This window comes from Coptis chinensis, chromosome 3 (assembly GCF_015680905.1).
Source record: "Coptis chinensis isolate HL-2020 chromosome 3, ASM1568090v1, whole genome shotgun sequence".
Lineage (NCBI taxonomy): Eukaryota > Viridiplantae > Streptophyta > Magnoliopsida > Ranunculales > Ranunculaceae > Coptis > Coptis chinensis.
The window spans coordinates 80,796,958-80,823,720 of record NC_141458.1 but is presented as its reverse complement, the minus strand read 5'-3'; the positions used below and the strand labels follow the sequence as shown (position 1 = coordinate 80,823,720).

The following is a 26,763-nucleotide window of genomic DNA, read 5'->3' as shown; positions in this document are numbered from 1 at the left end:
ATAACATAGTTTCATATTCATCATGACATGAGAATACGATGTTGAAGACTTTTATTCTTAGAGTTTGTTTGATGTTTTATTGGGACGGAAGATAGCCTTTTAATAAAGTGATGGTTGAGAAATTTTGAAGATTATTGTTGTTAAGTTGATTCTTTATGATGTGGGTTTTCGATTTTGGCATGTATTGTATCCACTCCATCATAGCCTGGGTTTTTAGACAATTGAACATACCGATGTTTGAGATATTTATATTTCAAATATTCATTTTGTAATTATTTAGAAATTCGGGCTGTAACAGATCATAGATCAGCTTTAATAATAAACTAGCTTTTAAACCCGGCCATTGTTGGGCCTGCTACATCTATAGTTAATGATCAACATCTATTTTTTTTTCAACATAAATACAAACTACATCAATATAGAAAGCCAATAGGCTCATCCCCACACTTTGTGAGTATTGCTGAGAAGATAATAGATTGAAGGAAAGGAAGAGAAAAATCCAAGAAAAGAAGGATATCAGACATGAGATTTTATGCCAAAACACGACTCAAAACTGAGGTTGTGAATAATAACCAATCATTTTTACATTTAGGAAATTATGGCATACAACAATAGTTGTTTACAGACATAAATTTTGGCAAATGGATATCTGACATAGCTGATCAATCTTGTCTTTAGAATAATGAACTTGATTGGTTTGCCAACTTCTACAAATTGAGTTCTCGGCTTTCTAAACTTCTTCCCGTGTTATGATATGTTTTCCTGTTTTGCTTCTCTCAGAACTACTGTGTAATTGAAAACATTGACTTAAAAAAAATCTAGAGCGATGAAGTGAAAAAATAAATAAATAGAAAAACAAATAATGAAGACAACAAAGAAACATAATTTATATGTTCTTTCTAAGATTAAAAGAATTATGTGTGATAGGTTACAGGAATTACATATTGTATGTTGCTTCAAGGATATTGCATTGGATAAATCAACTTCTACTGCAACAGTTAGATCTTCCAAGTAGAAATGTCCATTTTTCTAATTGAGATATTGAATCCATATAATCCATATTCTTCTTGTGTGTCAAATCAAAGACTGAATTGGCTATATCTGCAATAAGAACAAAACATATTGTTCTCCATTAAGCCTACAATTCCATGCATCAATAAACGATTGTCACCTTTCCCTCTTGGTTGTTGGATATAGACTCAAATCCACATTGTTTTCTTTACGGTTTGTTCTTGGATGTATACAGACCATGTCAATCCATCTAGCTGATTGAGAAGCTCAAGCATGGTGCGCTGCACTTCACTGTGCCCATTGCCACTCCCAGATTCCATTCCATCAGATCCAATGCTATCAATTTCAGCCATAGACATGATTGAAGGGGGATGTTCTATGTTGGAATATTAAAAGAACGGGGAAAATATTTATGCATATAACCCATGGAAGATATATTATGAACGCTATAAGGAATTGAAATAGAGGGTGAATCATGTTCCAACTTTCAATCACAGAAACACTAAAGTTTGGTGATTAACTCGTTATAGATTGAAGCACCCAGATATCAAGAGTGATCATTATTTGAACAAAACAGCCAATATTTGTAAGAGGACTCGATGTCGACCGCCAATTTCACGTTTACCCACAATTTACATGCTATTATCAAATTACAAAATATAATGCAAATTTCAAATACATTGTGACTTTATTAAGATGGATAACTTGCAATACCTTGAATCATTCCAGTTAGCCATCCTGTTACGAAGATGAGCAATAATAGCCTTCTTGGTAGCTTTTCAGTTGCAATAGGAAACACTTTAGATAAAGAACTATGATTCTGAGTAGCCATAGAAAACCCCATTTAGGTGATTGTCAACCAAATGCCAAGTTGCCAACTAACACAAATAAGACAAAAACGACATAATAAAGTTTGGCCAATATACAATGGGTAAGAGAATGTAACACAAAGGTAAGGAATCTACGACCTACAAAAGTAATTAATCATTACTCGAAATATTTGTTCTATACATACACTTGCGAATGACTATAACTTGAAACTCAGTGGTAGGTATATACAATAGATTGATTTATGTACATATCAAATAGAAAGATACATATGAAACTTCAGGGAACTGTGTCATAGATATAAATAATGTCAAAAAAAATCATAATACGTATCACACAGAGTGAGATTGCAACTGAGCAAAAAAAAAATTATGGTGAGGCTTAAATTATGCACCTTGAAATAAGCCCCATTGCAAAGAAAGTTTAAAATTAAAAAAGGATGAAGCTATACATATATTTCTTAATCGCCATGAGAAAAACTACATTCAAAGAGTCGAGATCTAAGAAATTGGTGAGTTTCAAGAAACACTTGAAGCGAAACAAATAATGAATCTAGAGACGCAAAGATTTAAGGTTTTTATCAAGGTGCAATAAAATCAATTTGAGGAGCCAAATGAAAGTCTAAACTAAAATTGTAGCAAATAGGTGCTAACTAAAATAATTAGCATGAAATGAGGACTGTTATTTAACGTTAAAAAAATGAAAACGGATATATCTAGTGAGCAACCCACACATTGGAAATTTTCTCCTATTCAGTTCCCTTTCAACTTAAGGCAAAGTTATTTCACTCGAATTATTTTGTTATTGCTCCAAAGAAAAGAAACAAATCCGAGAATGTAAAAGTTTGTAGAGTGGTAGTCTAAAAACATCGGATGTTTAGAATCAAATTTCTACAAAAAAATAAATAAAATAGATGTCCTAGTGAAAATAACTTCTTTCCGTGTAAATATACTATAATAATCAAATATTGAACATTAACACACTCCATAGACTGTGAATAGCCAAATAATTTGAGGGAGTACTTATCATATGTCAAGCAAGTAAACCTGGCAATCAACAGTAATAACAACACCGCGCTCAGAATGGCTATTCAAAAATCCACCATGAATACACGGAAACCGTGGTGTGCAAACAATTTGAGCAAAGCACAAAATCTAAGAGATTGTGTTTAGAAGGGTTGCAAACCTATGTTACATGGGCACTCCATATTTTAAAAAATAATCTGTGTTGAATGTGAATCCACGTATCTGCATCCGACACATATTCTATGTGATATATCTCAATAATTTGAGGGAGTACTTGTCATATGTCAAGCAACTAAACCTGGCAGTCAATAGTAATAACAACACCGCGCTCAGAATGGCTATTCAAAAATCCACCATGAATACACGGAAACCGTGGTGTGCAAACAATTCGAGCAAAGCCCAAAATCTAAGAGATTGTGTTTAGAAGGTTGCGAACCTATGTTACATGGGCACTCTATATTTTAAAAAATAATATGTGTTGAATGTGAATCCACGTATCTGCATCCGACACATATTCTATGTGATATATCTCAATTTTTTATATTTCACTGTGTCAGACACTTCATATCCATGTCAAATACATACACACGTATTTGTGTCAATGTAACTTAGTTGCAAACAATCTTATAACACATAGAAACCTTAAGGCCGAAAATTGAATGAGATAATGGTAAAAAAAGGAAGAATCAAAACTACCTAGTATTGACGCCTTTTGTTACCTATTTATTTAGCAAGATTAGGCCTAGGCCAACTCCCACCCGTCCAATCATGGTGGATGGTATAAAAATTTGTATATCATAGAGGCAAAAAAAAATGAGAAATACAAATACAAAATCAAAGTAATTGTTCGGATGAGAATGGCAGGGCCGGCCCTGTGTTTCGAAGGGCCCAATGCAAAGTCTGAAAAATTGGGCTTTTGTCTGTGTTTCTAACACTATAGTAGACTTTTAAGAGCTTCACGGGGTCTTTTTTTTTGTTTATATTGGGGGCCTATGCAAAGCCTTAGACAGCATAGGCCTAGGGCCGGCCCTGGAGGTACCTATTTTAGTACAAAAAAGTTTGCACTTGAACCCTCATTGCATAAACTCAAACTTGCTCTTGCTTGACGTTAGTTTACATATGCTACAATTCAAAATGAAAAGTTTGATAAGTGATTTAAAAAAAAGGTAACAGACTAACACATAAGACCTATAATTAAAACCACACGATTTACAAACAACAACCATATCAATCAAGTGACAACGTCTCCCAAAAAAAAATTATATTTGGAGGTAAAAATCAACTACAATAAAAAAACTCCTCTTCAAAAAACAGGATTCTCCTCATTTCCTCTTCACGTCTTTCTCAGTGACATTTCCTCAAACACTTTCCAAACAAATCACCAATTCAACAACAATAAAGAATTTTTAACGCCATTTTTGTAAAAATAAGATCTTTAATTTATGTATGATGTGATTTTGAGCTCAATGGTGGTGGGGAAATCAAGTAATGTTGAGGCTAGTGGGTTTAAGTATGTGTCTATATTACATACACAACAAAAACATATGTGTTTGAGGTTTCAGAGGAAGTATTGGGTTTGATTTCACTTTTTACTGGACACATTGCTTCTCATCTTGAGTATTACTCCTTTCAGTTCATGAAAGGAGCTTTGTCTACAAAATTGGTAAGGGAAATAGTATTTAAGAAAATTAATCACCTGTGTTTTCTCTTTCACGTTTGAAGAGTTGCTGGCCTATCTGCTGCATAACGGGGACAATTGGTGCACTCTAGCTTCCAGATGACAACTAAGGCTGTCCAGCAGAAGGAATAGCAAGTGTATGCATTTGTGATAGGCGATAAACATCCATGGCACAGGTGAAGGAAGACCAATTCGCAACCCAGCTTCAACTCTGAAATAAGAATTGACCAACTGAAATAACCAATAAATAACATTGACTATAAAATTCGTGTCAATTATGGAAACCAAGTAACAGGAAGCTCACCGACCACCCATGAGAATCCCATAAGCTAATGAAGTATCAGAAAACACAGAAACGCCAGAAAACACTGCTTTGTAATGTGGTAAGATGATTTGTCCTTAAACACATCTTCATATGAGTGAAGCTTACGACAATACTAATCATGAAAATCAGGTGGCAAAACAATAAATAATTTACTTAAACCATTTAGAACCAAGACTCGTTATTCACTTTTTAATAAGTAATAGATTAAGTGTCCTGTCGCATCATAGCTGATTAAGTTCCACGTGAGCTATGAATTGTTTGAGGGACTCTTACAGCTTGAAACTCGACAGTGGATTGTTTTACTTATTTCACTAAGAATTTTCTCGTGATCTCCAAAATACTTTCTTCCAAATTTAAACAAAATTAATAAAAGCATAAAGAGAGATATTGCTAAGGATTAAGAAGAAGAAGATGGGGTCATACCTTAAATCTCGATGGGATTATTTCGGATTTTTTTTCAGTATTGGATTTCTCTTGTTTTGTTAGAGAAGGGATTTGTTTTTATTTGTTATCTTTTTTCATCAAATTGAAGAGGAAGAGGGAGGTTGGGAGGGCGCAAGAAGGTTTTTCTTTTGGGCTTTCTTTTTTTAGGTTTATTTTTTCTTTATACGAACAATTGAAAAGGGCGTGGATTTGCCTTTTTTAATTAGCGGAAGGAAACTGATATGTCCACCTTAGAGAAAAAAAAGATATGATTCAACTACTCATTATCAGTAGTCTTTGATAAGTAGATTTCATATTCATGAGTTGGTAAATTTAAGTTGACTTGACTTTATCGTACCCCTACTACTCATTATTCCATGTGCAGAATGTGCAAACGTGAAAATAATATTATCTGTACAAGTCATATATGTCATATATTTGACTTGCTTGCACGTTCCTTATTCGTCCTCAATTTCTCATGTATGAAGCCTCGTCACGTATTTCCAATTATTAAAGTAGATTAAATTGTTACAAGTCTTCGATTGAGCAGCATACTCCAAATGTGCCATGTGGGAGAACAGTCACAAAATCCATTAATTATTAATAATCATCAATTAATTATTATTAAAGAAGAGTCAAACGTTCTCCGTGAGCTCTCATTGGCCCTCTTCTTCTCTCGGGGATCGGTGGATCACTGCACTCCATTTTATTTTCAAAGGTGTGTGTCCATTTCCCTTGTTGGTTTTGTTTTACATATAATAAGATTAAGATTCACTGATTCGGGTAACAGTTGATTGGCTTCAGTATCATAAAATTTATATCTCATTTGCAGTTTCGTAATAATGCATTACTAGAAGAGAGTGTGTAATAATAATAATGGCTACTTGGAATCAACAAGGATTCCGTGACATGGCTAAGTCCAGACCTCTTTTCTTAACGGTTTATGCTGCAGTTCTTGTTGGCATTGTCTTCTCATCCTTTTATGTATTTTCCGCTATCTATGGTGCTAAACCGATCTACACATCCAACTGGTCTCCCTCTTCGAGTATGTTTCTCAATCCTTTTTTTTTTTTTTTTTTTTTTTCTCTTCATAGCTTGGCATCTACTAGTCAACTATTCAGTAGCTATACATTTCTGGTATGATCTACAATGAACTACGAAAGTATATTTAGTAACTAGTCAACTGCATGCTTAACTCAACTTAATACTCACTTTGATATGTATGTTGAAACTACTTGGTTATTCTTGTTCTATTAATACAATTGGCCAATAGATTCACAAGGTTGCACGTTTTTGATAATTGAGTGTCCATAATTTGTCTGAATTCCTCTAAATTTGTTCGTAAATCCCAAGTTTACATTAGTATGGTCGATATTAGATGGAATGAAGGTGTTCTAAACCAAGAGGCAACATTATCTTCAACTCGACCAATACATTTTAGTCAAACACTGTTTATCAATGTTTGTAGAGTTGTTTTCCCTTTTCTTGAACCATTTTTGGACTTGGGAGGAAACAGTGCATCAAGCGGCCTCTTTTACCTGTGCCGTTTATTCTAGTCATGGAATTGGCTTCTGGAAGGACTAAATATCAACTTAAGCTAAAAACGTTCTGTTATTAGTGCCATCAGTCCAGTTCTCGTCATTAAAACTCCTAACATTGTAATCTCTATGTTAGGATGCATTTAGATTAATACCGTTATGTTTGTCGTGCGGAATATAGAAACAGTTATTTATCTGTTTTTCTTTTGAAGTATATATGTGTGGGCAAACGGAACAAGACAGACCACCCTATGGCAGGGGAACCAACAGGGCATTATGGTAGATTCTGCTTTCTATGAAAAAAGGACTCACCTGTTTGTATCTCTTCTGCTAAAGAAAATGTCGATGTTTGAGGCTTTGCAAAGATTCCTAGCTATTAAATTGTCTCCCCACCCATGGATAACTGGTCACAAAGAAGGACACAACAACAGGCAATTTGTATTCCAGTTATTAATGAGTAATGGCAGATATTTATTTGCTAGAAAAGGCTTTGTTTAAGACTTGAAAGATTTATTATGGTGCTGGCAGGTATCGATCCATGTTGGTGGTACCAACTAAACTAGCTGTGCCTATGAGAAAAAACACTACTTTCTAAAACAAACACTTCTTTAACACAATATTTGTTTGCTAAAATTGATGAAGTTCCATATCCTCTCTTTCTCCTTCTGACATTGTAATATCTTCAGATGGAGATTCTTCTGACAGGAATCCTACTCACAATTCTTCTCGTCCCACTGTGTTGGGTGGAACATCAGATCCTTCGTCAAAGACTCGGGAATCAGGGATTAGACCTATATGGGATATCCCACCTATTGGTACTAAGATGCCACCTGTAGAAGCCTTTCGACTGACTAAAGCATTGGTGAAAGAGAGGGTGAAACATAACATTATTATCGTAACATTTGGAAACTATGCTTTCATGGATTTCATCCTTAATTGGGTGAAGCACTTGACTGATCTCAATGTATCTAATATTCTTGTAGGTAATGTCTTGGCACTTCACCTATTTAATTATTGCAGTTTTGATGTCTAAGCAGCTTAGTTTCTTTATTTATCTATTTTGAACTAAAGTTATTATTGTTCATGTTAGATTATCTGTCATTTTGTTAATATTTTGAGATTATTGTTATAGGCGCAATGGACACCAAACTTTTAGAGGCTTTGTATTGGAAAGGTGTTCCAGTATTTGATATGGGGAGTCATATGAGTACAACAGATGCTGGATGGGGTTCACCAACCTTTCATAAGATGGGTAGAGAAAAAGTTATTTTGATAGATGCTATGCTGCCTTTTGGCTATGAACTACTGATGTGTGACACAGACATGGTTTGGTTAAAGGTATTTACTGTCCATCTTACATGGTTGTTATTAACTGTCATCTTACTTCTCCATCATGTGCATGTAAATATGAAATTTTAATTATGGTGGTATGGTTTGGTTTGATATGTTTGATGAAATATAGCTCTTTCCAGTCGTACTGAAACAAAGTCTAGTTTGTTCTACGTGGCATGTTACAACATCCACTTGCCAAGTTGTTCTACTTTATCGCAATTGTACTTGGAGAGTATATGGTAGTACCTTTATCTCTGAAGTGCATGGGTCAGAGCGTCTGACATCACGAATTTTATAGCATTTAGTAGAGCAGGACTTGCTGAGAATACATCAAAAGCAATCACCTCAAGGTTGAAGTTTGGTCTTGATTCTCTTATATCCCAGAATGGAAGGGCACTTGTTCGTCAAAGACAATTTGGATAGGATTCATATTGCAAATTGTCCATTGATGATGAGAAGGTTTGCTAAGTCCAAGCCATACAGTCGTATGCCTGTTGGATCTTTTAGAATTATATGGTGAGAGTATGACAAGTGGGCTTTGGGATGCCTGGAGGAGTTGGATTTGCAAGTGTGTTTCTTGGGCTTATTTCCATTTAGTGAACGGCTCCGTCTGGGTTTTTAGGAGTTAGAGCCCTTTGAGGTGTTTGAAGCAAGGTGATCCTTTTTCACCTTTTCCTCGTCATAGTTGTTGATGATGCTTCCGGTAACAATGCTTGTGACGTCATCCCTGGTTTTAGAGTTAGGAAAGATGAGATTAATATCTCTCCTTTGGGTTACTGACTATATTCTTGTCTTCCTTTTCGGAATATGTTATTAAACTTAGTATATTGGAGAACCTTGGACATTCGAGTTTGTAGGTCAGCTGGCTAAAGAGTAAAGTACTTCACGTGGATGGAGGGGAAATTTGTACAGATTGGATGTAATATTGGGTCGAGGGCTGGTAATAGCCCCACGTTTCTCTAACTTCACTGATCTAAAGTTTGCTTATAAATTGGTAATTTGAAATAGGCAACCAATCTTTAAGGGTGTCAATAGGAATCATAACCCTCAAACTAAAAGGCAGCAAGTGCAAGAACCACCGCAACATCAAAAACCCCACAGCCCCACCAAATACATACTAGTAGGTAGTCTTCTACATGATCCGGTTCACGCTGAACCTTTAGTTGATATTGGACGTGGATGTTACTCTTACACCAACTAATGGAACAGATGAAGATAACATCCATGAAACCCCTAATATAGTTGAGCGAGAGTTACAAAGAGTAAAAAATTTGAACAGGAACTTGAGAAGAATCTTGGCGAAAAGACAAAGGCCAGTGGACGATGTTGCCAATTCAACTTCATCAAAGCGACCACGCGAGCCGTTCCAGTGTATGGGACCATCAGTGGTGGCGGACACGCAAGCCTTTCCAGTGTATGGGACCATCAGTGGTGGCGGATGCACCGACGGTGGCAGTAGTAGTGCTACAGTTTGATGTTGCGGAATGTTGTGACCATTAGAAGTAACTTGGTTGTGCAGCGGTTCTTGCACTTGTTGACTTTTAGTTCGAGGGTTGCGATTCCTATTGGCAAGAGGAATATGTTGACTGTTAGACCTGCTTTTAGTGCTTACCATTTTGACTTGTTATTTTCACGTGATAATGGATTCTAAGAAACCCACAGACGGCGCCAATTATGCTTCGGCAACAATCTATTTCAACACAACGAGAGTAATATGATGAAGAAAACACTAAGAAATAGAAGAAAATTGAAGGTTGGGAGAGATGAGATTGAACCAAGAAAATGGTTGCCTATGTATCCAAGATATGTTTTCTAGGGATTAAGTCTTAACGTAGTTCATATGATGAGAGAAAATAGTTTTTATATGAATTGAGAGGTTGAGTCCTAAGAGGACTGTTTGCTTGAATCACAAGAATCATGATCTCTTTGAACTTTATCTTTATTTGTTATAATAATGAACCTGGACATATTCACAAATAGAATAATTATTGGATGTGGCTAGGGTTAAGCCCTTGGGCTTAACTGTTGGACTTGGCCTACCGGGTCGGATTTGTGGGTTTTATGAGCCACAGATGCCCCCTCTTTGGCATATGGGCGGAAGCTCATATGGCAAAGAAAGGAATGTAGAGAAAGGATGATCAAATGTAGGGGATATAAGGGAGAAATTGTTGGCGTGCGTGTCGAAGGATCTTATGGTGCACACAAAGAATAAGTTATTGGAGCACCATAAGATTGGACTACAACCGCTTTAGTGAGCAAAGACTGGCTTTGCTTAAATAAGAATTATTTGAATACTGATTGAAAGGTAAGTAGTGGTACCAATTATATAAATCCAACTCAATTTGTAAAAAGGTTTGGTAAGTAAGCTTCGGCCCAAATGTCCAACTTATTGAATTAAAATTGAGATAGTTGAGTAACAAAACCAAAAGTTAAGAGAGTATGATAGTGGTAGGGCCAACTTAATAAAGTTAATTGGAAAGAAAACAAAATTGTAAAAAATTGTGAAACAAAAGTAGTTGTCAGCTTGTAGGACATTAAGTGTTCAAGTGAAAAGTAGTAGGGCCGGCCTTTGGCTAGTAGGCTAAAGTATTAATTTGGTTTACTAATTTTAGTAGGACCAGCTAATAGAATGGTAGGCCCGGTCTAATAAGAGAAATTGGAAAGGTCTTTGTCAAACCAAAAAACTCGTTGGGTTTGTAAGACTTGAAGTTGCAAGTATTAGAGTTGATCCTTAAAAGAGTTGAGCTTGTTAATTAATGTATTTTATTACCTTTATTATATTCATCGTAAAATCCCCAAGTCTTTTTTATTAGAAACTTACAAAGCCGTTTTTCTCGATGGGTCCTACTATTATTCTCATTTAGGTTTAGCATACTTTCCAACTATTTGTCCCTTACCTTATCCAGTCTATTCTATTACTTTCCACCTCATGCCAACTACTTCTCTAAATGGAATATAGATTTTATGTGGCCTGCCCTGCCATACCCTACCTTTACATGCATATGGGCAGTCTTTTGCTTCTTTTAACCAGCCTAGTCCCATGAAACATTCTATTAGCCGGTCTTACCAAAATTAGTACCATACCAAGTTAATACTTGAGCCTAATAGCCAAAGGCCGGTCCTGCCACTTTTCTACTTAAACACTTAATGCCCTACAAGCTGACAACTTCTTTTGTTACACAATGTTTTACAGTTTTGTCATCTTTCCAATTAACTTTATTATGCCGACCCTACCACTATCATACTCTCAACTTTTGTTTTTGTTACACAACTACCTAAATATTATTTCAATAAACTGGTCGGCCAGTCAAAAGCTTACTTACCAAACCTTTTTACATATTGAGTTAGATTTATATAATTGGTCCCACTAATTACCTTTTTCAATCAGTATTTAAAGTAATTCTTCTTTCAGCAAAGCCGGTCTTTGCTCACTAAAGCGGCCTTAGTCCAATCTTTTGGCGCTCCAATAACTCATTCTTTGCATGCACATCTCGGTCTTCAACTTCCACCTTTGTTCCAAATCCTTCGACACGCATGTAAACAATTTCTACATTGTAGACTAGATTTGAGCATCCTTTCTCTACATTCCTTTAGCAAAACCCATCTTAATTGCAATCTATTTTTTTCCTTTTTCCTAGTGCTCTTTTTACTTTTATTATTACTCTTTTCGCTCTCATCAAGAGAAGGTTATAGTTGAATCTTAGTTTCTAACTCCTTCTCATCTTATTCAATACAAAACAACAACTAAAACTTTATTTCGCCAGCGCATTAGTTGAAGCACTTCTTTAATATCTTGGCTCCTTTCGTAAATTATTTTGTGCCTTTTTAAGTGTTTCTTACAACTACAACGTACTTCCTCCTTCCCACCTCCTATAAGATGGTTGTACTAATCCTACTTCCTTTTTAAAGAAAGCGGTCAAAACTCTACTAATCTTTTCTTACTTTCCTTCATCCTTTCTCCCTTTCATATGCTGGTCCTACTACTATTAGTCTCACCAATCAATATTCTGCAAAAAACGTTTAATCGAACTATCATTTTTCCAGTTCCTTCCATTTCTAACTACCTTTTCATAAAATTATTTTATATTCTCTACAAAAACATGAAAATACAACTTTATTAAGGTTTATTTGCCTTTGACAACGAGATTATGCATGCCAACACTTGTTGACAATTCATTCTTTTTCTTCCGATGTTCTTCCATTCTTTTTTCTACATTCACTTCTTTGCCACATGGGTTTCGCCCATCCGCCAAAGAGGGGGCAATGTATAGATCCCCACTCCGTGGCTCATAAAGCCCACGAATTTGGCCCAACATTGTGGTCCAACCGAGCTCAGCTAAGCCCAATGGTTTAGCCCTAGCCATATTCAATAATTTGTTCACTCTTTAATATGTCCAGATTCATTATTCAATTAGATAAAGAAAATCCTACATGAAATCAAATCCTTTTTTCAAAAATAAGGAAGACATGGAGACCGTTTGAATAATATATATATATATATATATATTCCTCCCAAATCCAAATTAAAATGGCAATTTACTTTTGACCAATTCAAACACATTATGAAACTTTGTATAAGTGTATAACTTGCAAATGCCAACAAAAAGTTCAAAACAAATGGATTTGTCAATCAAGTTGTCCAACTTCAACTAAGTCAACCATCTTTTCTTCATCTTTATTCTCTTCTCTTCTTATCTTGGATTTTACCTTTTTTTTTTTTTGAAGTTCAAAAAATTTTTTATTCTTCCAGACGTATCCCCAGCGTATTAGTGCTTTCTTTATCATAGATTCATTAGATAAAGAAAATCCTACATGAAATCAAATCCTTTATCAGTCAAGAAGACAAGACCGGCAAGGACTCTTTTCTCCTCCCAATCCATATAAAGTTATTTTCTCTCACAATATGAAACTACGTTGATACTTGATCCCTAGAAAACAAATCTTGGGTACATAGGCAACCATTTTCTTGCTTTAGTCCTTCTCTCCCAACCTTCAATTTTCTTCTGTATCTTAGTGCTTTCTTTATCATATTTCTCTCGTTGTGTTGAAACAGATTGTTGCTGAAACAGCTTTGGATACAATTTTTTTTATATTATTATTGGTAAATCTGTTTTAAATGAGATCAGTAACTCTTTGATGCTGGCGAGGTTCGAGCCTCAGACCTTTGGTATCACCACCCAAAGGTTTTACCGACTTTGCTAGTCGGCACCTGCGCTTTGGATACAGATTATTGTCTCTAGACATCGTTTGCCTTCAGAAGAGTGCTAATTGTGGGTGTATATTGTCGTATACCCATGTAGCACCATCAATGGTGATTAAGGACAGTCTGCAATCAAATTATTGGATTAATACCATTTAGATCAAGAGCAAATCAAATTAATGGGTCAATACCATAAGCAGTACCATGCGTTCCTAGCGTGGGTCTGTCCAAGGTTTGGTGATCTTCCATTAATTTCGCATCCTGTCGATCTGCATCATAGGCTTAGAGGCAGTTGTGGATCATTCTTCTTTCGGGTATTTGGTTGGAGTGGAACCATATACATTTTTTAACTTAGACAAACAACATTCTTACTTGATGCTAATCTTGGTGTTTAATAGGATTAAACATTGGGGCATCCAACTTAAAACCAGTTTGTGATGAATAAAGAGGCCCGAGGACTTATATATGCATGCGAGGCTTTAAACATCCCTTGTGAGGCTAAACACCTCAACACACCCCCACACGTGTGGCGTTACTTGAGCGTAACACGTGGACAACATGTTTGGGTGATGTGGAGTAAACCGGCCCTCTGGGCCAACAACAATAGCTCGCTTTGATACTATATTTAACATTGGGGCATCCAACTCAAAACCAATTGGTGATGAGTTCAGAGGCCCGAGGTCTTGTATATTTTTATACGAGACTTTTAAGTTAAAACATCCCATGTGGGACTAAACATCTCAACAAATAGTAGCGCGAGGGTGTACCTTTTTAGTTGTTTGCCTTTTCTACCAAGTTTGTATTATGTGGGGATTGATGCTTTTTGTAGCTGTTTCATGTCGTTATACTGTACCACTTTACTTTATTCCTTGATGTAATTAGCTTATCTTTTTTATTTAATGTTATGGTCTTTTACTAGGTATGATGATTTGAGAAAAAGCCAAATGCTGGTTTAGTCACTAGCTGCGGACAGGCTCAGTGGTGGTTTTTCGTTTTATCTTGTTATTGAAACTGTGTATCACTCTGCAGATTATAATTGGTTGTGATCCTACATTTCTAAGTAAAAGAATGTCACTTTTGCACATTGCCGGAAATATGTCATTTATATGAACTAGAGGTGCTAATCACATGCTCTCACTTCCCAGTTACTCGTTCTCTAGTTAACTTCATTCTAGGAATATTTTTCTCCACCGTGTGAGTGGACTGCTAAAGATTGATGTGTTGCAAAATTTGACCAGAGCAAATTTCATGATAATATTCTGTATGCCATTTGTCATCCTTCTCTATATTTTCTTAGTAACTCATTGTTTCCTGGTTTCTTGAACAGAATCCACTTCCCTATCTCGCTTGTTTTCCTGCGGCAGATGTATTGACTTCAACTGATCAAGTTGTCCCAACAGTTGTTGATGACCGTTTGGAAATCTGGCACCAAGGTGAATATTTCAGCCAAACTTTGATATATATCTTTTCAACTAATTTGTTGTCTTCTTGGTGCTTCTCTAACTGTTGTACTTCTTCATGCACACATATTATATTTAGGATCTATTGCTTTAGTTGGTATAGGTAAAATATATTTCAAGGAGCCGAAAAATCCATTTGGTAGGACTCTTTAGAGGGGTTTAATAAGTGGATGGGGCATGTTAAAGGAGTAACATTCCTACCTGGTACCAGAGAGATTTTCATTTTGGGAGGATGATTGGGTGAGGGAACCCTTTGAGGAATCAATTTAGTGATATTTTTAGCTTGGGGTGAAAAACACTTTGAGGTGGGAGTCAAGAAGTAGTGAAGGGGTGGATAGGATGTCCACTTGGAAGGGACCTAAATGATTGGAAAGTAGAGAGGTTTGAGGCGTTCTTGGATTCTATTACGATATTGGAAATAAATTTTGCAAGGTGGCTTCTACGAAGTGGATCTGGGAGGAGAAAGATTGGTTTACGGTGAAATCCTTCTAAATCCTTCTACTTCGCATCGGCCAACAAATCTGCTTCGACAGATCTAGTGGTTGGAAAAAGAATCATTAATTTCCTACCTATGCTACATGGACCTATTTTTAAAATAATGTGTTGGATATATGTCCGTTTCGGACACGACACACGCACATATTGTACATGATATACTTAATCTTTGGTATTTTTCCGTGTTGGACACTTTGTATCCGTGTTGGATGTGGACACATGTATCCGTGTCATTGTGTCAATGTAACTTAGTTTCCTACATATACGAATTTGGAGGCATTATATTCTATTCAAAGTAGACTTCTTTTGTTGGCTTGCGTACTTGGGTAGGATTGAAAGTATAGATAATCTTATCGAAAGGGTATGAACTTACCAAAATCTTTGTTTTACACAAAGGAGATTGAAGAAAGTATCGATCATCTTCATGTGAATTGTCCAGTACCTACTGAGATGAGGAACTTATTCTTCAACTCCTTTGATAAACCTTGGAGCCTACAGCATAACATTTAAGGGGCTTTGGTGAAGGAGTTGATTCTGTGGACATTATGGGAAGAGAGAAATCTGAAGATCTTCGAGCATAAGGTGAAAGAAGTTAAAGAACTTACACAAGATAGTGGAAGAGGCCAAAGAACTAGACAAGATAGGGGTTTCAAGCTTCCAGGCTAGTGGGGTTTATTGATTTTTTTGTAATGAGGACACTCTTTTAAGTTGAGGGTATAATTGGGTATGATGTAGTGGAATCTTGCTACCTAGGATCATTATCTATATCTTGCAGCGTATGATAATTTGAAATTTGAATGGAATGCATTAATTCTTACCGATGAATGAACAAAAAAATCAGTTTCATGATTGAAGTAATCTATTTTCGTTCCTTTACTTGAGTCTAGTACTCTGGTAAATAGACATGATCGGACATTGGCATTCAAGCGGTGAAGATACTGACCAGCTAATGCTTAGCTATGCATTTGTCACTCGTATGTTGTTCTTTGCTGTTAATGTGTTAAGAGTGTAGGCCAAAAACCAGGATATAGAATGGGGCAGTAGTTCCCACACCACTAGTATGCTGTAGATAACTCTTATTGTCAAAATCTCCTCCGAGTTCTTCTGCTATGTTCATGTAGAGAAGTGGTTTATCTTTATTTTACCAGAAATCTCCACGATAATCCTTTGTATGTCTTCAAGCAATAGAAAAAGAAATGTGGTTTGTAATATAAGATAACTTTTTTCAGTGTATGACACATTATTCTCGAGCCTTTCTTGTATCTCAAACCATTTCACCTTCTGCAGTGACTGGTGCCTACAATATTGGAATTTTCCATTGGCGGCCAACAGATTCTGCAAAAAAACTGGCAAAAGAGTGGAAAGAAATGCTTCTTGCGGATGATAAAATATGGGATCAGAATGGTTTTAATGAAATTGTACACAAGCAGTTAGGGCCATCTGTTGACAGTGAAAGTGGGCTAGTATATGCTTTCGATGGAACCCTTAAGTTGGGATTACTGCCAGCTAGCATCTTTTGCAGTGGCCACACATTCTTCGTCCAGGTAGGATCTTTTGGCAATTGGTCTGTTACTCGTTCATTTACTTTCTTCTTGTGGCTGTTCACTTTCTGTTTCATCAGTTGTTAGTACTCATTCTGTAGAGGAAGTGCTCTTCTCCAAATGAAATACCTACTGAGGTTGTACATTGGCAGGTCATGTATCAACAACTCCAATTGGAACCATATGCAGTGCATACCACATTTCAGTATGCAGGTACTGAAGGAAAGCGTCACCGATTACGAGAAGGCATGGTTTTCTTTGATGAACCAGAATATTATAATTCACCAGGTGAGCGCTCCACACAACGTGCCACTCATCTTATGAATCTTTTGAGGTGGTGTAGGCTGTTTGCCTGTTTCGCACCAAATAGTAACAATCCCGAGTCTTTATTATTTCTCTTCAATGGCAATAGCTGTAAAAAAAATGAGGTCATCTCACCTCATTTTTCTTCCATGACCTCTTTGGTACCTTCTTTTTTTAATAATCCTAACCCCATGCTTACATTATTGTTGGCCGAAAAAATTTAAAAGGTAAAGAGAAAACTTATATTACTATTTCAAGAGTAACAGAAAATGCTCATCAGAGGGAGAAATGAATAGATGGCTCTATACACTCGATCATACAGAAGTCTCGTTATCTTAGTCTATGATTTCTCATGCTCAGGAGATGTTCTTTCGCAATTGTTCAGTGAAGTTTCTCCTTGTTTAGGTGAATGAATCCAAACTAATTACGGGTTGAACAATGCCTAATTTAAGAAAAAGATTCATGAAGGGGAAAAATCAAAGAAAGAAAATGAAGGGTAAAGGTATAGCTTGTTATAATGGGTGAAGATTCCGGTAGCAAGACATATTGATCGTGAAGTTGATTTGATAATATCAGTTGTTTACGAACAGGGGATCTGAATTCTGCAAACATAGCGAAGTGGTGTGAAGATTCCTTTTTTAGAGCCATCTCTCAATATATTTCCGGCTGGGATTTTGAATTGAACCAAGTTTGCTGCGTTTATGTCTTGCACGTTATTCTTCTGCAGTTTGATTTTATAGCCTGCTTGTACAGGAGGTTTTTTGTCGTTCAAGCCATCTATCCCAAAGAGTCTGCTATTGGATGGGGAGCACAATGTTAAATCACACTTCACCCTCATTAATTACCAAGTATGTGTAACCAACCTTATTTCAGTAGCACTGTATTTTATAACATACTGATATACTAGAATATATTTTAATTGTTTCAATTATGATTTTCTTCAGCTAAAACAGATAAGGACTGCACTAGCTATTGCCTCACTGTTAAACCGTATACTGGTGAGAATTAGCAAAACCACAGAAAGCTTGCCTTGTTATTTTTTTTTTTTTTTCGTTTTATTGGCAAACTTATGGGATATCTAGATAGCAAACATATGTGATTCCATAAGAAGTATGGGAAATATGCTTCCTTTTGTCTCCTCGTTTATTTTTTTATTTTTTTCAGTCACCGTATCAAAGAAGAAAGTTGATCATAATTGGAGATTCTGTTATATTCGTTTAATCATTAGTTACACACTTACACTTGCCTCAATTTATTCTTTGCTGCTTCTGATGGTAGAAAAGGTAATGGTTCCAAGGCCATTGTTAATACTGATCGGGGAAGGGAAAGTAGAAAACGTAAAACGGAGATGGCCTCATCAACTGTTTATAAAAAAAAAGGGTGCTTAGTTCTATGTTTCCCTTAGTGAATTCAATTCAACTAAGGAAATGACGAGGAGTGATTTAGATATTCCAAATAAAATATTTTAAGTGAAACAAACAAAAATATCTCAGTACGACAGCAATTGCTGATTTCCTTTCAAGAAACTTGACTTGATTTTGGCCTGTGTTTGTCAGCATTCTTGATAATTAAGACAACTGGCTTGCGCGTTATGAAATATGTCACATTTTGTAGAAAAGTTTTTGAAAAAGAGATCTTCACTCTGTTGTTTACTCATTTGAATTTCTTACCTGGTGCTAAATGTCTTGCTTCTTGAGTACAGATTGGACCTCACTTTGCTAGTCAAATTGTGGTTTTGTAGTTAGACCATTTATGGCCATAAAAATACCTTACTATATGCTAGTGAAGTAATTGACTCTAGTTTTACTAGTGATGGCCGTGAAACTTGCTGTCTGTATTCTGACAATTTTTGAAAATTCTATTCTTAGGTGATGCCTCCACTATGGTGCAGGTTAGATAGACTATGGTTTGCGCATCCAGGAGTTCTGGAAGGAACAATGACAAGACAGCCTTTTCTCTGCCCTTTGGATCATGTATTTGAGGTAATATTTTTATTCAAAATATTGGTGATATTAAGTATTTACATTTGGTAGATACGGTTTTATTGATAGTCTACCAACTTGATTGAGTTGACACAAATCTTTGGTTTCAACTCAATTGCTATGAAAGCTTAGACAACAACAATGTCACATGATATCAGCCCAACCGTAGCGTGCTCCTGTTGAATGAACTGAAGATCCTGTGAGCTAATAGTGCTTCCGTAATTTATGGATCAATATCCGTTATATATGAACTATTTTATGACTTCAGAAGTTGTTGTTGTTTGTTTTTGGGGTATTACGATCATAACTGAACCAAGAAAACTAAATAACAGGAACAGATAAAGAGGCCAAAACCAACCTAAGCACCAACCAACATGGTGGCATTGACACCCCAACACCACCCAAAAGCCAACCCAACACCACCATGTTGTTAAAGATCTAAATGCCATAAACAATGTGTATCCGGGGAATTGAACCCTGGTCAGTACCATGCGAGGGTACTATGATACCAGTAGTCTAAATGGCTTTATTGTTAAAAGGTAAAAATTTCTCCGGTAATTTGTACATAGTACTTGAAAGGATGTATGTGTAGCCTTGTACCTCGTAGTTCTTTCAGTAATTGTGCATCTTGTATACTAAAATATTTTTCCCCTTCAAAACTTTCTTGATATCTTTGTTTGCAGCATAGAAAGTAATGAGTTCGCATACCTCTACTAATGGCTTCTATTGATATTGCTGTAATGCAGGTAAATGTTATGTTGAAAGGGCTTCCAGAAGAGCAATTTGGCCCAAAGATTGATTTTAGAGAGTATTCATTCTTGAACAATCCATTACTTCCCAAACAGGTAATTCCCTTACAGGAAAACTCCACTACCTAACAGGATGACAATTCTTTCGGTTCTCTTGATTTAGCAGTTATATCCTTCCTTGTTGATTAGTTCAGGTAAAAGAATCATGGCTTGACGTTCAACTTTGTCAAGCGGGATCGGATTGCAATTTGTCCAAAGAAACAAATCAACCAGGAGTTCTCAGATTTCCAAAAAATAGCAGTGAAGAAGAGGTATTCTAATTTGCGTAGAAATTTTGATGTATTCCTCTTTCAAGCGCAATTATCGTTTCTATGATTATTCTATGATTTACCTGAATTGAGACTTAGCATCTGGAATTGACACTTAGTATCTGTTCAAATGTTGAGTATAATTATATACGCAGCTTATATTTATAAAATTGTCTCCAAATGTAGTTCTACAGAAATTATTCCCCTTGTACTCATTCTTCTGGGCTATTTGCTATGTTTTTTATTTTATGTTTTTGCTGGATGTCTTGGAATCGGGTGCATAAGTTATGTTCCTCCATTTATTTAGCACCATGTAGACCATTGATGGAATAAACACTCTTTGAATGAAATTTCAAATAAAATTCTGACCTAATTTAAATCAGAATACCAGGTCTAAGTTAATTCATATGGTACAAATAAGAGAAACAATACTCGAAACTAAGGAGTATGAGGTCGTTCCACAGGAATAATTCGCTGTTACAGAACTTTAAGTGATTGAAGACTAACTAAGACTAACTAAAGTTCTAAGGTTAAACGAATATGAAATATCTTACTGATCAAATTTATGGGAAGCCTTTTTAAGAATAAAGGTGTAAACTGCCTTAAGTCTCTACTCTAGTCTTCTTGTTAAATTTCAATACCAAGTAATGAGAAAATGCCTACTTGTTAATATGACTGTTGAGATGTTTGGTATAGTTCCACATGGGATGTGTGATGCCTTGCAGTATAGTACAAATGTTCCTGGGCCTCTCCACCTATCATCTATTGGTTTTAAGTTGGATGCTCATGTTTAAGAATGACCATGAATTCATAGTATTAATTTTACGTTGTAGTTATTTACGCTCATCTGAATACCATTGTCACCCAGTTTATTCACCCAACATAAACTGTAGTCAAACTTGGAGTGGGGTGGTAACTTATCCAAGGTTAAGATCTGAAGTTCCTTGATTTGGAGCTAAATCTAGTCAGCACAAGAGAAGTGGTGATCATTTGGTTCCTGACTCTAAAACCTTTCTTTTAACAGTTCACAACGGTGTTCTCCTCCTTCAAGAATGTCAAAGTTGTACAGTTTTCGTCAATGCAAGATGCCTTCCGTGGTTTTACTGACAAGGCAAGCTTCTACATCTGCACCACCAGAAAATATTAAGTAGCGTCAAAATTTTATTGTTTCATGATGCTAAGTGTATTTGAATTGCTTGATCAGATTAGGGAGAACAAGTTCAGGAACCGTGTGAAACTTTATACGGGGATATGGTGCTGCGTGAGTACCCACATTCCAGGCCACATATATTATGACATCTACTGGGACGAGAAGCCTGGTTGGGAGCCAGTACCGCCCCAGACTCCACAGGATGATCATCCACCTTGGTAACCTTGGGCATCAGTGTAATATTAGTTCGACGGACATACTAGAGCAGAGGGAAAGAGAGTATCTGGAGCTGCTCATGTTCCTAAAGCTAGAAAATCTGGAGCTGGTGATTTTCCCAACTTCCACTGGATCACTTTGTTGTAAATATAGAGATTACTTTGGCATAGGTATTGTAGTGCTCTTGTAGAATGTTGTATTTTTCCAATAGTTCAGTTATTCCATATGTCAAGCAGAAAGGAAAGGAAATTGTTCATTTGAGATGAAACAAAAGTTGCGAAAATTATTTATTGAAGTGAAAAGACAGTTTTCTTGTTTCTGTGATGAATGTCTCCAACTACTGCATGTTTTCTTTTGGTCCATTTTCTTTTATTTCATTCGTCTGGTAAGTGGTAATAAGGTAAGTGAACAGAGCCAGCAATATAAGCCCAGAAATTTAGTACTCTGTCTCGTTACTTACAAAAATACTGGAAGGAATTTTGTGAATTTCAAGTTCATTAACGAACAAGATGAATAGAGATGATTTCGTAACTGCAAAAGAATCAGGGAAGGGAAACCACCAAACTTGAGTAACACGCTACCATTCTTATGCAAATACAACGTCCGACGTAACAACCCAGGCTTTTATCTGGAAAAAACAAAAGGAGAGGCAGAACAGAAAGAAAAACAAAAGGAAGCTAGGTTTCTCTCATAGGTCTCACAATGCTTTGTAGCTTATTATGTACAAGGGGTTGTTTCGACGATCTGATTGTTCACTTTCACATCCCCTTTCATTGCTGGAATATCATTGGACAGTTCTCTCGTTATTAAGACATCAACCTCTTTGTCACTACCAACCATAGCTTCAGAGAAATTCAAACTAAATTGCTGAGTATAGCTGTGTAAGTATTCATTCTTTGCTGTAAGTCCTGAGTAGGGGTAGCTGGAACAAATTCTATTAATGTTATGTTAGTTTCTTGTGTCACATCACAACATTCCCCTTCATTTCGCAAGGTTGTAATATCTTTCATACTACATTATCACCAGAGAAAATATGTTGCTGACAAAATTCAGCTCTTTTGGGTGTACCAACCACCTTAACTTCATGGCAAGGTTGATGAATCTTCACTTTGTCATTATCGTCCCCTGCTATTGCTGAAATCGGTTGCTCTTACTGTAGTGGAGCCAAAATGAGCCATTACATTTGCTCCTCCATCATTAGTTGACTAGTTGTACACCATCGGCTTCACATGTGCTACCTTCCTTAGTAGTCCACATCAGTTACCTTGTTTGGACAATTAGAGGTTTTATGCCCAAATTTCTTACAGATAATGCAACATATGATACAGGTATCCAAGGATACCGCACCTGTAAGTTGATCACGTTTCCACCCAACTCACCTGAACGAGAACTTTTTCTAAGTTTATGGCCTTGTTCTAGGGGCTTCATCCATACATATAAGGGCACCAAATAGGCTTACAGTAGACCCAATTCCGTCCTCAGTTCATTATTTCTTTGGTAGGTTCATCAATATGTGATTAGACAATGGTCATCCTTGGTTTAAAGCTAAATCAAGCCAGCACAAGAGAAGTGGCGACGGATAGTGACCCTAAGATATTTTCTTTTAACAATTCACAACAGTATTCTCCTCCTTCAAAAATGTCGAAGTCAGTACATTATTTGTCAATGCTTGCCTAGTTGCCTTCCATGGTTTTGGTGACAAGGCAAACAGTAACTTTCATACCAAGATATCATAATAAGTAGCGACTTAAGTATAATGTCTAGTGATGCTAAGTATCTTTCAATTGCTTGACATAAGTAGCGACGTAAGTATTATCGTGATGCTAAGTATCGTTCAGGAACCGTGTAAAGCGTTGTACGGTATATGGTGCTGTGTCAAATACCCGCAATCCAGGCCATATGTATTATGGCACGTACTGAATCGAGGCCTGGCTGGGAGCCACAGCCAGTAGTGCCCCACATTCCACAGGATAATCGACCATGGTAACCTGGCGCATCAGTGTAATAGTAATTCAAGAAATTGGGCTAGAGAGTCTCATTAAAAAAAAAAACAACTCAAAAGCCCTATCCATAATTTTTTTGGGTTTTAATACCCCTACATTGTTTTTATCCGCCATAAGTGTTTTTTTATAGAAAATCTTTAGAATCTAAGCTTTTGACTCGAGACCAGGTGCCACATGTTATTTTTTAATATAAATTATTCTCTTTTTTACCCTTCCAAGATAACTACTTGTTGATAAGATAACTACCATAATAAGATTGAATAAGATAACTACTTTTAGATAAGATAACTACTAGAACAAAAAGAGTAGATTTTGGGTTTGAATAGAATTTAGCAAAAAGTACCATGTATTGCTCCAAAAGTTAAATTTGACACTACCTGTTTTCATCTGAATGTGGACGTTATAAACTTATACATTTTAAAATGCAGATGCACCATGTTATAAACTTATATATTTTAAAATGCAGATGCACCACGTTATAAACTTATATATTTTAAAATGCAGATGCACCACGTTATAAACTTATATGTTTTAAAATGCATACACACCACACATTTTAAAATGCAGATACAAAATGCATTTGATTATTTATTTTGTGGGTTTGATTAACTACTATTAAATGAAATGGGTTGGTTTAGGGTTTAATGTTTATAAATTTAGGATATAGGGATTAGGATTTAGTGTCTTAAGGTTTAGGCTTTAGGTTTAGGGTCTAGTTTATAGGGGTTAGGGTTTAGTGTCTTAAGGTTTAGGGTTTAGGCTTAGGGTCTAGTTTATAATGATTTTGGGTTTAGTGTCTAGTGGTTTGGAGTTTAGACTTAACGACTAGTGTCAAATGCCTCCACAAAATATTGGAGGCATAATATTTTCATAAAACTAGGTTCAAAACTCTGATTTCGGTCTTTATTAGCCTAAAACCCATTGACTTTTTGAATTATGTCTAAAGCCCACCCAGTTTGTAAAAGTGCAAAATAAAGGTTTCTTTTTTAGTGAGTTTGCGAGAAAAAACCAACTGAACCTTTATTATTTTTTCAAAATACCTTACATACCCTTTTATATGAAAGTTGTTACTTAATTTCTTTCTTTCTCAATTGGCAATGGTGATTTCTCATATCATTGATTTTGAATTTGAAATTGAGACCGTCTTTTCTCTTTTCTTCTTTGTTCTCCTTTTGCTGGACTTTCTGGAACCGTCACCACTAAGGTACATTTATTTACACCTACACTTCTATTATTATGTTATCTAGGGCAAGCAAAAGATAGAAATTGACTGCTGATAATTTAACTTATCGTCATCTATGTATTTGATCATTTTTTTCATCGAATAATATAACCTGCACTCTTTTGAGATAATGGAATTGTTGTAATTTTTAGTTTCATTTCAATTTTGTGTTGTAGGATGGATTTTATTGTTCTTGGAGTTATATCCTACAAAAATTTGACTCTCGCGAGTCGTATTGGTCCGTCTTCTTCAATTATCGATGTCAAAAATGAGATTTCGACGAATTGGCCCGAGTTAAATCAATCATGCTTTGATATTTCTTTCACTCGCGATATGATGTTATTCATTCAATTGATTTGATGAATAGAACATGTACTTGTAACTATTGGCGTATCGATAATTTCCTTTGCATACATGCTATCACATGTATTGGTAGTAAGGGTGATTCATTTTATGGCTACATTGATGAAGGATATACGGTGATCGCGTTCAGGCAATGCTACTCACATTCTATCAAGCCAGTTCCGAATGGTTCTATGCTAAGACGCATGCCTTATTCTCCTGCGGTTTATCCGTGTAGTCCAAAGATTGGTCCTGGTAGACCCAAAAAGAAAAGAATTGAAAGCACCGGTGTGATTTGTTAGTCTATGATTAGTTTTGATGTTCTTGGCAAACCATATGTTTTTAGTTGTCTTAATTGGGATTTTAAAGTTTGGTCTTTTGACATTTATTAATGAGAAATTGATATTCATTGTATACTTTTATGGAATGTTGATACTCATTTGAGATTATTCGCTAGTCGGTTTGTTTTATTTTTCATTTGTTATAATGAAATTTATAGAAATTAAAATCTCCATTCATGTTGCAAAGTGTGATTGTGCAACATTCATGTTTCGATCATTGCGGTCGTCGAATTGAGAGTGCAACATTCATGTTGCAGACGTAATTGACAGTACAACATTCATGTTGCAGTCTGTTGCAGTCGTAATTGAGAGTGCAACATTCATGTTGCAGTTGTAATTGATAGTGCAACATTCATGTTGCAGTCTGTTGCAGTCGTAATAGAGAGTGAAACATTCATGTTGTAGTTGTAATTGAGAGTGCAACATTTATGTTGCAGTCTGTTGTAATCATAATTAAGAGTGCAACATTCATATTGCAGTTGTAATTGAGAGTGAAACATTCATATTGCATGCAGTCGTAATGCGTGAGACTTAATGAACCTATCTCTTTTAAAGGAGACTTCTCCATTTTACAGGTGTCATGCTATGTACTACAACTACATAGTTTGATGTTTCCTTTTAAACTTGGTGTTTTTGTCTTTGGAATCATAATGTAGACAAAGCTAAACCCATTTATTAGAAACTTGGAATTTAGGAAGCAATTGGCTAATGAGGTATTCAACGTCTACTGATACAAATTGCAGGGATTGTAGGTCATCCTATATAGGGTCTAAACTTTACTACATATATATAACAACAATCACAATTCACAAGAATGAACCTAAGCACAAAATGGGATTTATGAAGTACCAAATTCTCAAGAAATGACGAAACAGAAGCCTCAGTACCACAACCTTTCATCTCTAAGAACTGAATGAACCCTAAACATTAGCCCAAACTGAATTCCAGAAAATTTAGGCATAAAAAAGTAACCAAACTTTACAATTATGCTAACATTTTCTTAACTGCCAACATTCCAATTCAAGATCCACAACCATCATCATTTATAACTATCTCAGATTTGAACTAGGTAAAACGAACGAAGAAATCAACCAAAATAGAGAACACCAGAAACCCTAATTTCATTCACAAAAGATCTAACTCTGATTCATAGGTTCCAAATCAACTATATATTACATCGACACCACTAACATTGAAACATTCTAATACTAAATACTAAAGACAGAAACATTGAAACATTGAAACAACCCCTAAACAAATATCTTCAAGAACTAGTAAATTTGGTAACCGC

General features: G+C 35.9%; 1 protein-coding gene and 1 long non-coding RNA gene across 11 annotated transcripts; one reads left to right on the top strand and one right to left on the bottom strand.

The window, feature by feature from the left end:
* Positions 1-528: 528 nt before the first annotated feature.
* LOC147511044 (uncharacterized) lies at positions 529-5,579 on the bottom strand. Of its 5 annotated transcripts, XR_015219178.1 has the most exons (6): positions 5,291-5,543; positions 4,561-4,753; positions 1,726-1,889; positions 1,285-1,347; positions 942-1,231; positions 529-785 (listed from the first exon to the last, which is right to left on the bottom strand). It is a non-coding gene; the product is annotated as an uncharacterized LOC147511044 (long non-coding RNA). The 5 variants fall into 5 exon arrangements; XR_015219176.1 differs by lacking the exon at positions 529-785 and having other exon boundaries at positions 864-1,231; positions 1,285-1,387; positions 5,291-5,579; XR_015219175.1 differs by lacking the exon at positions 529-785 and having other exon boundaries at positions 864-1,231; positions 5,291-5,565.
* Positions 5,580-5,807: 228 nt separating this feature from the next.
* On the top strand, positions 5,808-21,883 carry XEG113 (xyloglucanase 113). Of its 6 annotated transcripts, none has more exons than XM_086602881.1 (14): positions 5,808-6,008; positions 6,123-6,335; positions 7,515-7,811; positions 7,961-8,166; positions 14,688-14,793; positions 16,603-16,859; positions 17,009-17,144; positions 17,913-18,007; positions 18,104-18,157; positions 19,028-19,141; positions 19,888-19,986; positions 20,085-20,201; positions 21,223-21,309; positions 21,403-21,883. In XM_086602881.1, the coding sequence occupies exons 2-14, from the start codon at positions 6,167-6,169 to the stop codon at positions 21,568-21,570; spliced, it is 1,905 nt and encodes a 634-aa protein (XP_086459007.1). In that variant the 5' UTR covers positions 5,808-6,008; positions 6,123-6,166; the 3' UTR covers positions 21,571-21,883. The 6 variants fall into 6 exon arrangements, 5 of the variants coding, with proteins under 5 accessions (XP_086459007.1, XP_086459005.1, XP_086459009.1 ...); XR_015219173.1 differs by having other exon boundaries at positions 5,821-6,008; positions 20,080-20,201; XM_086602879.1 differs by having other exon boundaries at positions 5,821-6,008; positions 16,958-17,144.
* Positions 21,884-26,763: the final 4,880 nt, after the last annotated feature.

Coding starts and splice junctions, on each gene's coding strand:
- XEG113 (XM_086602879.1), top strand. CDS start 6,167: ATGGCTACTTGGAATCAACAAGGATTCCGTGACATGGCTAAGTCCAGA. Junction 14,794..16,602: donor TTTGGAAATCTGGCACCAAG/GTGAATATTTCA, acceptor CACCTTCTGCAG/TGACTGGTGCCTACAATATT. Junction 19,142..19,887: donor CTTTGGATCATGTATTTGAG/GTAATATTTTTA, acceptor GCTGTAATGCAG/GTAAATGTTATGTTGAAAGG.